The following is a 14,774-nucleotide window of genomic DNA, read 5'->3' as shown; positions in this document are numbered from 1 at the left end:
CCTCGGAGATGACTGCTTTTGACGACTTGATAAAGCAAGCCAAAGCCGTTAATAGGTGTGACTCGTTGTCAGCTGTGATAATCAAGGCGCTGCGACGATTTCTTGAAACACGGAATTCAGAAGAACGATCGTCGAATGCTGTGTGCAACACACCGAAGCCGCTGCATCAAGAAGCGGAATCGCGCGCGATCACGCCTGACCCTGTAGGGGATCCATGCCTAGTTGTTTGCGACAAAGCCGCGCTATGGAATGTCATTCAGACTGTAGAGAAGCATAGTTCAGAGTGCAAGGAAAGTCTTATTTTGGAGAAAGTGACCGCCTGGGGTTTCGCATCACGAATACATTGTAAGTGTATTAACCATTCACTGGTGCTCAACACAAGCACGGTTGTCGGTTCCGTCCGGGCTGTAGACTGTTTGCTGACGGTGGCGTATGCCTCCTCTGGAGTTCTGGCGACGCAGTTTGAAAAGTTTTGCAATTTTAGCAAATTGCCATACTCCCCTCGCACTGTGGAGAAATTGCTTGTAGATATCGAAGGTGCTGTAGAGTTGCTCAAGCTTGAAAGCCTGGCAGCCGCGCAAGAGGGCGAATCAAGGGCCACCGAGCAACATGACCCCACTTCGACAGCAATTAGTGTCGAGACTGATGCTCGGCACGCTTGCCGGAAGAACTCCACTCACACAGATGTCGTCGCGCTTGGCCAAATGACCCACAAAGTTGTAGGGATTGTTCACGTAAGCAAAAAGGATGAACTATCTTCCCAAAAGCACGAAGCGTTCGATACCAAAAAGCTGTACGAGTACTTCGATTCTAAAAAGATCTCCGTGCTAGATCACGCACACGACCGCAACACCACAGTCAATAAAATAATCAGAGAAAAAAACGGGCCATCCAACTCCAACGACCGCTGGCACGCTGCGAAGAGCCTCAAGAAAGGATTTCTTGCAATTTCATCTGGACCGAAGAGGAACGAGGGCAAGACATGGCACGTGGAGCTGTCCGACAAGTGCCAAGCGGTCCGTAACCACGCGTACTATGCTATGGCCGCTTGTGAGGGGAATCCAACCAAGCTAAGAGATATTTTCATAAACTGCGTAAACCATTTTGAAGGTAAACACGAGAAATGCAGCGAGGAATCAATTTGCAAAGAAAATGGACATGTCCCGACGACGCTGCTCGTGAAAGACCCGCTAGCGTCGGAACTTCTAACAAAATTTCTGAAATCAACAACCATCTACAAGAACGCGGAAGATTACGTAAAGTCGAAGGATACATTCTATGTAGAGTCATTCAATAATACTATGCTAATTTACCTCCAGAAGAGGATTCATTACCAGGACAGAAGCTACAAACTGAGGCAGAGCTTGGCACTCCTAGACTGGAATGAGCATGTTGGGCGAGGCTACACTTCACGTTACTCTATTGAGGACTGTCGTCATCCAGACCGGCAAGGCGGGAAAAGGAAGTACTTCAGGAAGACATACAGGTAGAATATTTTGAAGTGTACAGTGTTGCCATGGAATACTAATCCTCTATTCTTTTCCTCCAGCTTCGTTCAAAAGATTCGGGAGTTGGTACTTCGGTCTGCTGCCCTGGGAGATGCCAGCACGGTGAATGACGACTCCCTTGTGAATGACGAGAGTGTATAACTTATAGGTAGGCCTAATGTAAATTTAAACTAGTACCATTGACGTATAATAACAAGCAAGCTTATTTCATTAGAACAGTTGGGCAATTGTTGTGTGTACTTCTGCATGTTTGTTTGTTTTTATTTCCCAGCTCGGGACATCACTGGACAAGGGACAGAAAAAGCCATTCCGCGGACTCAAAGATGTACCTGTAATTATTATGCAAATATACAATTTTCATGACAATCTTTTGTCGTTGCCAAATACAGATGCCACACAAGAGAAAGTGAACGCTAACCGGTACATACGATTGCGACAGAGCTTCAACCAGGGTGTGATCTTCCGAAGTACAAATTCCGAATAAACGCCCGTCGAGGGGTTTCGGAGTATATAAAGTGCTCACCCTTTTACACTTAGCGCATAAATAGATCAGAGCTCAGCAGAATGTACATCACCTCTTGGCTGTGCCTCTCGTGAGTCTTGAACGAGATATTAATAATTTCGATAAAAAAATAGATTAGCTGAAGAGAAAAATTAATTTGATTGCAGTCGAGACTCACAAGAAAAGCACAGCCTTTTACGCACAGTATATTGCGAGTATTTTCTGACGCACCGCGCGTGTTCTGGCATTGGCAATATTTGTTTCGGTGTTATACGTATATTTATCTAAGTTAGGCTCGATATCTGTCTGCTAGTGAGTGATACACTGTTTTTCCGTTCTCGTTTTTTCCAATTTTTTTTAACAAACTAAGCTAGCAATTCCTCTGCGCACCATGCCCTATTTATTTTGAAAATAAATGTGCAACATAATTTTGCAATTTATGCACTTGCCTAAGAGGATTGAATATTTGTAGAATTATGCGGCTGGGTTCAAGACGGATCCGCACCAGAAATCGCGCTCTTGTACCGCGGTACCATAACCATGGCTTCTTCAGTTTTGGTTTTTAGCTTGCGTTGTATATATTGTCGTCGGCATTTTGCAAACGTTATTTACGTTTCGGGGCTGTCGTGTTGCGATTTTTTGAGATGAGGAAATTCTGTTCGCATTTGAGGCGGACCAGGAAGTCCGTAATTTTCCCGACGGTACGAGCCTTACTCGGGACCGTGTGTGGTGTTATTTCGCTGCTGACGTCACGTATCCACGCCAACTGTATGACGGGAAAATTATCAGCGCACGGAAAGTGAAAGAAAAGCTTTTCTCCGAATCCGGCCAATAGTAATTTAGGCAGCCGATTGCTGGGAGGGTACCTTTAGAACGCGCGACACTAGAGCGCCGACGTTAGAGCGCGCGACGCGAAGGCTCTGCGACAGTAGCGCGCTTGATACGAGAGCGCATGTCACGAGAGCGCACCCCAGTTGAGCGAACACTGCAAATTGTGGGATGTACCCGCGGCTCCATAGACAGAACTAAATTGTGCGACTCATCGAATCGGAGCATTGGCGATTTTCGATTTATTAAAGATGCCTTTAATAAAAAAATAAAAATAAAAAGGGTACGGCTCCTTCTAACCAATTGTTTGCTGACATAGAAGAGAGAAGGGGGCAAGGGTGTGGCCATATAGGTACCGGGAATGCCTGCAGTTGGGTGGAGCAGCGAGTCTAAGATTTCTTCACGGTGGTGCGGTGCGTCTCTCGGATATACAATAAATGTTTGCTTTTTGCTATATTTGGTCTATTTTTGACAGGCATTTGGACCCCTATCATTTTGGCGGTTATTGGGACGTTTCTCGCATAACTTTAATAGTATTTTGACGTCCATGACCGTAATGGAAAAAGCTCACCGCTAAAAAAGTTCAGTAAAACACTCATCGAAGGAAAGCTCAGCGCAGTTTTATCGGATGCAAAGCTTTCCAGTCTTTTGACGGATACAGGAAAACCTCCCCTTCAAATCTGTGAGATATAACATCAGAAAACTAATGGAGCTATATAGATCAGCTGCATTTTTTTTTCTGCGGAAATATACGCTACAGATAATCCTTTTTTTTTTTTTTTTGCTGTCAGTTTTTTGAAACATTTCTTGGTTTGTTACACGAAAAAAATTCGTCGACTCATTTCGCAATGTCCTTGCCGAATGCCACGGCGTAAATCCCCGCCAATTTTACATAAAGCACGCGATGCCCGAAGAAGTGGTTGGGCCACTCGCGCTTGACTGGTTGTGCGCTCTCGATGTGCTCTCGAGTCGCGCGCGCTAACGTCGCAGCGCTTTCGAGTCGTGCGCTCTAACGTTGCGGCGCTCTCATGTCGCGCGAGCTAACGTCGTGGCGCTCTACTGTCGGCGGTCTAATGTCGGCGTTCTTCTAACGTGCGCTCTAGTGTTGTACAGCCCCATTGCTACCTATACCACCGGCTGTTGAAAACGCTCGAGGTCGTGCTCCCTTATTGAACTTTACGCGAGGTTATAATAATAATAGTACCTCTATTTTTTTCCAAGAAAAACAATGTTGAAAAGGTGACACGGAAAGAAAGCTGTAAAAACAGCTTGACGAAACGCGGGTCACCTAAACCAGCAGTCGCGATGCAGGCACCGACTTGTGACTCGGTGGCGAGATCCTGCTAAGAGCTACACGAGTCAGCGTTACTCACGCGGCTCGCCCCTCACCAGAGTGGAACAAACAATATGGCGAATTTGGTGGGGCAAAACGCTTTCCCGAACCCACGCAGGGACGATGGATAGAGGGCATGCGCACTAGGTGTTTCAAGAAAAAAAGGTGGACTACAGATTTGAGACATTTAACGTGCTAACACTGCACTAATAACTAGGCACAGAAAGAAAGGCGCTGAATCCAGAGACTTTATACACAAATAGTTTACTCCCACATGTGCCCCATGTAGGGAACACCAGGTGGGTTTGGATACAGGCACCGGACGTGTGCAACTACGCACACTGGCATCAATTCACGCTTAGTATATACTCCTTGGCCGGCTTGTCTCTTCTTCTCCAAGTACCTGGGGTCACGCCAAGTGGCCAGATTTGCCAGGCAGGCCCAGTACATTCTGTAATACTTCTTGCGAACCCCAGGATTCTTGGACGACGGTGCCTGGCCCATCCCCACCCTCACGTGGCCTTGGGTCAGTATACACGGAGCGCAAAAACATTCGGTGCACTCCATCTGGCCGTCCGCTGAACGTTATACACCTACAGGGAGTATAGAGAAACCACGTTAGTTATACAGGCATATAATTCGATTGAAACAAAACTAATTGAGAAAAAAGTTTGCATTGAACGAAGTCATCTGTCTGCCTCCCTACAGCGCTCTGTTGAGCTTGATAAAAAAGGAGGTGCGACTCAATAAACAGTGTACGCAAAGTTGTGGCATGCGGTTTAGAGAGGCTCGTTTTAACGAACGCCGTCTCAGCGACAACAGATTGTCGAATCGCCTCAAAACTCCGCTTAGAGAAAATGGCGACTGCCGGCATGCTGCTTGTTGTGTAGTTACCGCCAAGCGCGCGCTACTGGGACTATAGTGGCGGCGCTTTAGTTCCTTCGCTCTTCTTCTTTATCGTCGTGTCAGTTTGATAGCACGAGAGGTTCGCTCTAGTTCCACGCTCCATGGAATAAACCTCGGGCCATGGTCCTCCGGTCTACTGTGTCTGTTGCCCCGTCAAGACACGACAACTTGGCGACGAGGAGGCTTCGCTGAACTGCTACGCGGAAGCCGACATGGCAACGGGGGATCCGGCAGCGACGGGTCAAGTGCCGCAAGTCTTCGGCCGACTGGGACACATCGAGCCCTTCGACGAATCGACGAGCGACTGGCCGTCGTATGAGGAACGACTCACGTCGTTTCTTCTGGTCAACCGAATCACCGAGGACGACAAGGTACACGCATTTTTGAGTCTCATAGGCCCGAAAACGTACAGTCTTCTGAAGTCATTGATCGCACCGGAGTTGCCAGCAAGAAAAACGTTTGATGAGCTAAAGAAGCTTTTGGGGGATCACCTGGCACCGAAGCCATCGGTAATCAGCGAGCGCGCAAAGTTTCACAGAAGAACGCAGCTCGAGAACGAATCTGTAGCAGCCTTTGTTGCAGAATTACGCAAATTGGCGCAAACCTGCGACTTCGAAGCCGCACTTGACCAGTCCTTGAGGGACCGTTTCGTCTGCGGTTTACGCAGAGAGGACATTCAACGTGTGTTGTTCACAGAGGACAACAAGCTAACTTTCCAGAGAGCCGTCGAAAAAGCGCTAGCCATGGAAGCAGCAAAAAAGAACGTCGCTGAAACACATGCGTCAGAACCTAGAGTTTCAGACGTACACAAGGTGAAGGCCGTCGCGGAGGCGAACGTGACGCAGCGAGAATGCTATCGCTGCGGCTCAGCGAAACATGGAAGCCGGGTATGCCCGCACATTGCGGATATCTGTTTCAAGTGTAACAAGAAGGGGCATGTCCAAAGAGTGTGTCATGCGGACAAAGAAAAGAAATCGAAGTGGACGCCACGTAAGGCGATGAAGAAACTGGTTCCTGTTCAAGACCCAGTTGGCATGAAGGAAATGACCACGTCTGGCATGGAACCAATAAAACTCACAATAAACGTGCAGGAAGTTGCCTTGGAAATGGAACTGGACACAGGAGCAACTGTTTCTGTCATGTCACTGCAACAGTTTCGTCAGATATCTCCTTCAACAAAGATCATGCCGACGACGCTCAAGCTGCGCACGTTCAAGGGAGACATCGTTCAGCCCGTCGGGGTTGCTCACGTCGACGTGCAGTACGGACAGCAGAGGACCGAGCTTCCCCTCTACATCACAAGAGAAAAGGGACCACCTCTGCTCGGCCGGCAGTGGCTGCAAGCGATCCGATTGGATTGGAACCGGATTTTCGGGATCAACAGCATTGCCAGGTCAGATGTTTTGGCGCTTTCCGAACAACGCACAAAGCTTGGTGTGCTTCTGGACAAGTACCAAAATCTGTTCAATAAAGACCTGGGAACTATTGCTGAAGAAAGGGCAGAGCTGACGCTAAAAGAAGGTCACGTACCGAAATTCCTCAAGGCAAGAAACGTGCCGTTTGCCCTACAGCCTGCTGTCGAGGCTGAACTAAAGAAGATGCAAGACATGGGCGTCATAACACCAGTCACAACGAGTGATTATGCGACGCCGGTTGTGCCAGTAGTGAAGAAGGACGGTGGAATAAGGTTGTGCGGCGACTACAAGACCACCGTGAATCCTTGCCTTGACACTGACCAGTATCCGCTCCCGAGAGTCGACGACTTGTTCGCAGCGCTTTCAGGAGGCCAGGAATTTTCGAAGATTGATTTAAACCGGGCTTATCACCAGGTGGTGATGGCCGAAACGTCGAGCAAGTACCTAACTTTAAATACACACAAAGGACTGTTTGCCGTAAACAGGTTACCGTTCGGAGTCTCCTCGGCACCAGCCATTTTTCAGAGAATCATGGACACAATGCTGAAAGATCTGAAAGGCGTCAGTTGCTACTTGGATGACGTCCTCATCACCGGTAGGACGCCGGAAGAGCATTTGGCCAATTTGGAAGCAGTCCTAAAGCGGTTGTCAGAGCGTGGAGTTCGTGTGAAGAAGGAAAAATGCGCGTTTTTCCAGAAGGAGCTGCGTTATCTGGGCCACGTGATCAGTGCTGCAGGTGTCAGCACGACGCCAGAGAAGATCGAGGCTCTGCTGAAGGTTGCTGCACCCTCAAGCAAGCAGCAGCTCCAGTCATTCCTGGGTATGGTAAATTACTACGGGAAGTTTGTTCCACGATTATCCACCCTGGCGAGCCCGCTCTACAGGCTGCTGCGTCAAGACCAGCGCTGGTGTTGGGACAAAGCGTGTCAAGCAGCGTTCGAGGAAATCAAGACAGCGCTAGCAACACCATCGATTCTGGCACACTACGACCCAAGTAAGCCATTGCAAGTGGCGTGCGACGCATCCCAGTATGGCATAGGCGCTGTTCTGTCTCATGTGACTGAAGATGGAAACACTCGTCCTGTGGCGTATGCATCACGCACACTGACCGAAGCTGAAAAGAAGTACAGCCAACTTGAAAAGGAGGCACTAGCCATTATTTTTGGGATCAAAAAGTTCCACTTATACATCTATGGCCGAGTTTTCACTCTCGTCACGGATCACAAACCGCTACAGACTATTTTGGGCCCAAAGACAGGCATTCCGTCTATTGCGGCAGCACGGTTGCAGCGCTGGGCTGTTACCTTGTCAGCGTACAAGTACTCGTTGGTGTACAAGAGATCCAGTGACAATGCAGAGGCCGATTTTTGCTCTAGGTTCCCTCTCGAAAGTGGGAAAGACGATAGTTGCGAGGGCGAAGAGTCCTTCTATGCACTACGGCTAGAGTCAATGCCGGTGTCCTCTGAGGAGATTGCACGCGCTACGTCGCGCGACCCGTTACTTTGTCAAGTACTTGAATACACAAGCATGGGTTGGCCGACGCACGTGCAAGAACAACAACTCAGACCGTTCTTTGACAGACGCTTGCAGATGAGTGTTCATCAAGGGTGCCTAATGTACGGCATGAGGGTTGTTGTTCCGTCCCAGCTGCAGGAGCCCGTGCTCGAGGAACTGCATCAAGGCCATCCCGGCATCGTGCGAAGTAAGGAGCTGGCTCGCAGCTATGTTTGGTGGCCATCAATTGACTCAGACCTTGAAAGAAAGGTACGAAGCTGCCAAGCATGCCAGGAACAGCGTAATGATCCATGCAAAGCGCCTCTTCACCCCTGGGCATGGCCGACAGCACCGTGGAGACGACTACACCTGGACTTTGCAGGCCCGTTCCGCGGAACCATGTTCCTAGTCGTGGTGGACGCGCACTCAAAGTGGCCAGAGGTGTTCACCATGCAGAGCACTACGACCGAGCGCACTGTGAGGTGCCTACGTGAACTTTTCTGCAGGTTCGGAATTCCGGAAACAATCGTTTCAGACAACGGGCCGCAGCTGGTGTCCGAGGAATTCAAGGTGTTCATGAGGAACAACGGGGTCAGACACGTCGTGAGCGCCCCATACCACCCGAGCACAAACGGCCTGGCAGAACGGTTTGTGCAGACACTGAAGTCTGCACTACGCAAGTCATCTGCTGGTGAGTCTCTGGAAGAAGCATTGCAACACTTTTTGCTGACGTACCGGAATACTCCACATTCAACAACAGGAGAGACGCCAGCAAACTTGTTGATGGGCAGAAGATTGCGTTCCAGGTTGGATGTAATCAAGCCTACGGTAGAGGGGAAAGTGATCCACAAGCAATTTATACAAAGTAAGCAACGGAGGACAAGCAGAGAAGAAATCTGCCCTGGTGACAATGTCCTAGTGCGAAATTACAGGAGTTCGCCGAGGTGGTTACGTGGTACCGTCCTCAAGAAGACTGGTCCAGTATCTTACCAAGTCCAGGTTACCACGCCTCGAGGCAAGTTCATCTGGCGTCGGCACCTCGATCAACTTTTGAGCCAAACACGGCCAACGGCAACGCCGGTACCTTCGGACACCGACGACGCTGAGGGGTTCCTGGTCTTTTCACAAGGCGAGCCAAGTGTCCCGGCCACGGTACAAGAGCATGGGCCACAGCAGCCTCACACCATCCCGCAACGGGATCCTGTACCTCCTACAGGCCGATCTACTTCTAAAGGACGCTACCCATCGAGAGAACGGCGTCCACCTGACAGATACCAAGCTCACTCCTAACTTTTGTATAATACTGCCGTTGGCGCTGCTACGTAATTAAAGGGGGAGGAGTGTTGTGTAGTTACCGCCAAGCGCGCGCTACTGGGACTATAGTGGCGGCGCTTTAGTTCCTTCGCTCTTCTTCTTTATCGTCGTGTCAGTTTGATAGCACGAGAGGTTCGCTCTAGTTCCACGCTCCATGGAATAAACCTCGGGCCATGGTCCTCCGGTCTACTGTGTCTGTTGCCCCGTCAAGACACGACACTGCTCTCATTGTTCCCGATTCATTAGCCCAGCTTGCCGAACCGTTGGCGGCGCCCAATAGAAGCATTCTTTTTCGAATTGCTTGTATAAGAATGCAACCTTTCACCTATTAAAACAAATTCTGTAATAAATCCATTCCCATAATATGCTTGCGCTGATCTTGTAGCGGTATTCGTACATTACGTGGCAGTGTTAGCCCGAACGCGACATTGGCGCTTTTTACTATTTCTGCCCAGCAACATGTATTGTCTAGCACTAAGCTCTGCCACTTAGGTTGAATGCTCACATTAACAGTTTTCTAAACATCATTCACTTCTAAGAAAACAAAACGAGAAAAACCAGCGATAGTTTGTCCTTGCTAACTGTGTGGCGGTATACCTAAAATCTGTTTGCAATGAAAAATTACAAACGCGTTTCATGTTAAAAAAAAATCGCCTACGTTTAGTTTATTCTTTTATTTTAATGGCTCAAAAATACTTTAAAGCGGCAGCACGTGCTATAGCACCGATTTAGCAACGTTGAACTATAACACGACACGCTTCGATAGCCGCACTCGATAAATAATGCTCACAGAAAGGGTATAGCTTATATATTGATGTAGGAAACGGTTATCCAAGAGCTAAAACGATCCACTAAAACTTTTTTTAATATCGACACACACAACTGCTGCCTTCTCACCTCATGCGGTTGTTGGGACGTGTAAATATAAATGTCATCTACATTTGTTGGCCATCATATAGTGTGAGTTACGCACACAATAATTTGTGCTCGCTGCTAGAAAACAGAGATCCGCTACAAGATGCCCGCGCCTGGTACATAGTTCTGTCTTCCAGCGATCCCAATTGAGGCAGGTTTGAGCGTAATAAGCCTGTCTCTTGAAGATGGAATGTTTTGTGAATATGTCAGTCAACCTCACATATTGAAGTCACCACATCTCGCGCATGTGTTCTAAGCTCCTTGATCAACCGAGAATATCTACGAAACGTACCTTCAATGGGTGTGGGGATGCACCGCAGCTCCGAAGTATGTTTCCTTTGCCACGGGCTACAGCCAAACAACCTCGACAGCTCAAATTCGGTGTCTGGAAGGGCGCAGCCTTGCAGCTCCGTGAACCGTACGCCCGAGGGGCTATACTCCGTTCCACCTTCAGTCCGAGCGCAGTGGACGCCACGAGCCATCCCAGCCGATCCAGCGCCGGGAGAAAGTCGCGTGACCTGCCGGTAAGGCGGGGCGACGCAGGGAGCTCAAGGTCGCATGACACTCCCTCAACGCCGCATTGGCTGGGATGGCTCCTAGCGTCCGCTGTGCTCGGACGGAAGGTGAAACGGAGTATAGGCTTGGCGAGCGCCAAAAAATAGGGCAGATTACGCGATAAGAGCTGAAGCTACCCGTAAGTCACGAGGTCGCTGCTGCCAAACCCATCGCCCGTCTCTCACAATGGGGATTTTCTCGGCTTATCCTCTCAGAAGAAGCCGGCGCAAAAAGGGACCCTTCCCCCCGCCTCGCCGTGCTGCAAGACAGGAGAGAAAGGGAAAAAAAGAGGGCGAGGAGGACTTTCCGCCAGGCTGAAGAATATCTCTGCTGGTCCTAAGAGAAATATGAAGAGCCACATCTTACCTGAATCATCAGTCTCGTTGACGAGCTCCTTGAGGTCCGATTCTAAAAACGCTTGGCGTGCTCCTTTTTCTGTTCGACTGCCACCAACAACGATAATTTTTGTAGATGTCTTGTAAGTCACGAACAAAGTGACACTGGCGCACGCCGTTGAAGGTAGGACGGGAGGACGAAGCAGACGGATTGCTGGAGAGGAGAGGAGGGAACATCCCCTCTCTCCACCATTCCGCTTGCTTCCCCCTCCCCAGCGTACTTTTCCCTCGCCCTGAACTCTTAACCTCTAGTTGTTGTTGTTGTTGTTGTTTTTTTCATGACATATTGTGTTTTTTTTTGTTTTTGTTTTTTTTACGACACTTAAAGTCGTACCATGTCACCAGTGACGCCATACGGCCGGGTACGGGATGATATGGCTATGGCTGTGAACCGGACTTTAGAGGAAAGTCAATGCCCATCCAAGGGCAGAAGGGAACAACAAACTTGTCGAGTCTGTCCTTCCCCCAGCTTAGCGAAATCGGGTTGGAGGACGTAAGGGATTATAGAGGAGCGGCTGGGTGCTGGCGCACCTGCCTTCATTGTGAGCGTACGCTGGGAAAGCTTCAGCGAAAATATTTTAGAGCCTCGGGAGAAATCACCTTGACGTTGGTTTTCATTATTACTTCGTCTTCTTTAGGCCGTGCTCTGTATTCTCTATCGTGATTTTATAGGAGAACAGAGCAATTAATAAAACATAGACCAGACTTGTTCTGACGTTTTGTATATGGAACAATGCCTGTGTAAAAAAAAAAAAAAAAAAAAAAAAAAAAAGCTCTTGCCTTGAGAAGCGAATATTTATGGAAGTTTTTAAAATTATTTTTAGCTTTTATTAATTATTATAAAAATTATTTTTGTAGAATTACTGAGTTACATCCCGGCCACTGCCCGTTTGGATTCGGATTATCATCGTACAGGAGTGCAATAAAGGGACCATAAAACTGCTTCCTACTATCGTCGGATACCTCCAGTTTATAACCTATCATACACTTATTAGCTTTTCTGGCCACGCACGTGTAATAGCAAAAAATGTTGAATAAAAACAACTTTCTCTTGCACTGTGAACCGAAAAAGCGGCTACGAGTTTGAGACTATGAGCTGTGTTGTCTGTTTTCTTCTATTTTCTCCGTTCCAGGGTTTACAAATACAGCATGTTCTTTTCCAACCAGCTCGCCTGACCTATGCATTTCTCTCAGATGACGTGCCGTGAATGATCATTACGGCAATGCGCAACGGTTGTCAATAAACGGTGCACGCGCCGCACTCCGCACTCCGTACATTTGGCTGTTCCTGCCGTCACTGCAGTGATTGGGCTCGAGCCAATATTTGAATGTCCCGCAAGGCATCGACTGCGGCTAAGCCCAAGTGCAGTGCCAACGCAGTGCTCAAGTCCAACACATGAACCCCATTCAAATATCAGTCACGACAGTTCAGAAGGTATACCCGTAATATATCAACATCGTGGTTTCCCGAAAATGCGTCAGCAAGCTTTGCGTAGGAGCGACTGCAAAAAAAGTTCGCTTGTACTTAAAACAAAAACAAAAAAAAAACGCACTGTTTAGAGGCACTCTATGTGAGAATACAGTTCACATACTTCTGTCAGCATTCTTTTTGAAGTGCTCAATCTTTAAGTTCAGTATCGTTTTATGGCAAAATTTATTATTATTGCATGATGAACGTTAAGATCCCACGTTAGCTTCCGCACTGCGGTGGCAAAACTGTCCGTCTACAGTAGGGACAGTTTCAACCCAGAACAACTTTTCACTGCCTAGACCTTCTCACAGAAAATATATCCTTTTGAGTTTGCGACATGTCAAATAGAGTGCATTGCAGCAAACACCCGAAAACATAAACTGAATTTTTTCAACCTTGTGGGGACCCTCTCCCTGGCTCCCCCGCGCTCCGTGACCTTGCCGGTCCCCGCCGCCGTATTGTCGGGCGCTCCTTCGTTCCCTGTGACCTTCCCGTTTCCAGTCGCCGGCCTGTCGCGGAATGTCCGAGCTCTCCGGGAGGTACGGGGCAAGCGCCCCCTCACCCAGCGCTGACGTCGGAGGGTCGGCTCGCAGCAAAGTTCCCGATTGGACGGTCGGCGGGACAAGGACTTGGGAAGGTCTTAAGAGGGGAACGAAGACAAAGGAAGAGAGCTTGGGCTTGGGCTGCCGACTTCACAAGGGACCGGTCATGGAGGCGAGCTCGGACGGCGCTGGGCGCTGGCGCGGGGGAGTGCGGGCACTACGTCGAGTGGCGGACTCGAAAAACGGACCGGACAGCGACCCTGGGCGACGATGTCCCCATGACGCGGTGTGGATGACCACCGCTGGGACTCGGAGAAGCTGCTGTGGCAGCGGACTCTCCCCCGGCCTCGCTGTTGACCGTCCCCCGATCCCGAAACCCCCCAAGGCAATGAGTGAGTGAATAAACCCTTTTGCCGAGAGCGAAGTATTGAAGTGTCATATTCATCCGGGAACAGGGTCTGTGGGAATCGGAGCTAGAAGATGCCCGCATAAACTGGCGCCGCAACGTGGGGCCTGATTTTCGATCAGGCTGGCATTCCGATTTCTAACCTGCTTCCGGTTGAATTGGGGCACTGTTTCGCGCTCTTTTTGGGGGTCATCTTTGTCGCGGGAGCGCCGCACGAAGTTTCGTTGCGGGAGCGCCGCACGGAGGCCCTGACATTATCGCCTGTCTGACTAGGAGGCGCGGACTTTGACCGCTGTTTTAAGGGATTAACCCTTTTCCCCAGCCTGTCAGGAATTTGTTTATCCCCCGTTCCGAGACACCATGAGTATTTGCTGTCCAGCGCACCGTTGGATGCTGGCAGGTTGATCCTGCTACGCAAGAGCGCTGTGTGCGTCGAAATTACCGCACCCCTCGAGGCCTGTAGCGTCGGGCGTCCCCCCACCTACGCCTCCGGCCGTCCACGTCTGCTGGGAAAGATACCGGTTTACGGTTCGGGGGATGTGACGCGCCTAACCGCCTTTGTTCGCGTATCGATGTAAGGGTTTGTAACGCTTGTTACTGATCGGACGCGTTAAAGAGGCATCGCTTTGGGTGGAGAACGCTCCCATTGCGGATGGCGGTTGCACGAACTGTGTTTGGAAATTATTCCCGCATTGCATTTTGTCCGGGAGGAGACTAGCGTCTCGGTTTGACCGCATGCTAGCTCCCAGTTGGCCTTGCTTGAGCTGTCGGCGCGGTTTTGAGCGTCGTTAGTTGACAGCGTTTTAAGGTACGGATGCGCTCTTGTGGTTCCGACCAAGATCGCTTTGAACGAGTACCTTGTGGCCAGAGGCTACATTTAGGGGCTGAGCCCACTAAATCGTGCCGGGTACGCGATGTCTGATGCGTAGACATCGGAATCCCGAAAACCACCGAGTTTCCGTTTTCACTTTATCAGTGGCTGTGCGTGTGTAATGCTCCGTGGAGTCCAGTCTGACGCGATGGGCATGACCCGTGCGTATCTGGTTGTAGAGTCGTGAGGTTGATTCCGTTTAATTGTGCGCACAGTTGGTTCCGGATCCTCACACCGCCATATCGAGGGTTGTGCCTCGCGGCGGGAGTTACTCTTTAATTTCGTTTTCTCCGTTTCCGGAGGAGCGGCGGCAAGCGCG

The 14,774-nt window shown here is 49.5% G+C and overlaps 2 protein-coding genes across 2 annotated transcripts; both read left to right on the top strand.

Annotated features, from left to right (window-relative positions):
* The first annotated feature begins 792 nt into the window (after positions 1-792).
* On the top strand, positions 793-1,884 carry LOC115325502. The gene is made up of 3 exons (XM_040217914.3): positions 793-1,486; positions 1,550-1,656; positions 1,780-1,884. The coding sequence occupies exons 1-2, from the start codon at positions 1,041-1,043 to the stop codon at positions 1,647-1,649; spliced, it is 546 nt and encodes a 181-aa protein (XP_040073848.1). The 5' UTR covers positions 793-1,040; the 3' UTR covers positions 1,650-1,656; positions 1,780-1,884.
* Positions 1,885-5,289: 3,405 nt separating this feature from the next.
* Positions 5,290-9,276, top strand: LOC120846236 (uncharacterized protein K02A2.6-like). Its single transcript, XM_040217925.1, has 3 exons — positions 5,290-5,317; positions 5,660-6,470; positions 7,869-9,276. Exons 1-3 carry the CDS (start codon positions 5,290-5,292, stop codon positions 9,274-9,276), a joined length of 2,247 nt encoding a protein of 748 aa, XP_040073859.1.
* The last annotated feature ends 5,498 nt before the right edge of the window (positions 9,277-14,774 follow it).

This window comes from Ixodes scapularis, unplaced genomic scaffold (genome assembly GCF_016920785.2).
Source record: "Ixodes scapularis isolate PalLabHiFi unplaced genomic scaffold, ASM1692078v2 PGA_scaffold1__304_contigs__length_218370807, whole genome shotgun sequence".
Classification (NCBI taxonomy): domain Eukaryota; kingdom Metazoa; phylum Arthropoda; class Arachnida; order Ixodida; family Ixodidae; genus Ixodes; species Ixodes scapularis.
This window is presented reverse-complemented; position numbering and strand designations above follow the sequence as displayed.

Coding starts and splice junctions, on each gene's coding strand:
- LOC115325502 (XM_040217914.3), top strand. CDS start 1,041: ATGGCCGCTTGTGAGGGGAATCCAACCAAGCTAAGAGATATTTTCATA. Junction 1,487..1,549: donor TACTTCAGGAAGACATACAG/GTAGAATATTTT, acceptor CTTTTCCTCCAG/CTTCGTTCAAAAGATTCGGG.
- LOC120846236 (XM_040217925.1), top strand. CDS start 5,290: ATGGCAACGGGGGATCCGGCAGCGACGG. Junction 5,318..5,659: donor GGGGGATCCGGCAGCGACGG/GTCAAGTGCCGC, acceptor CCTTTGTTGCAG/AATTACGCAAATTGGCGCAA. Junction 6,471..7,868: donor GGGATCAACAGCATTGCCAG/GTCAGATGTTTT, acceptor TTTTTGCTCTAG/GTTCCCTCTCGAAAGTGGGA.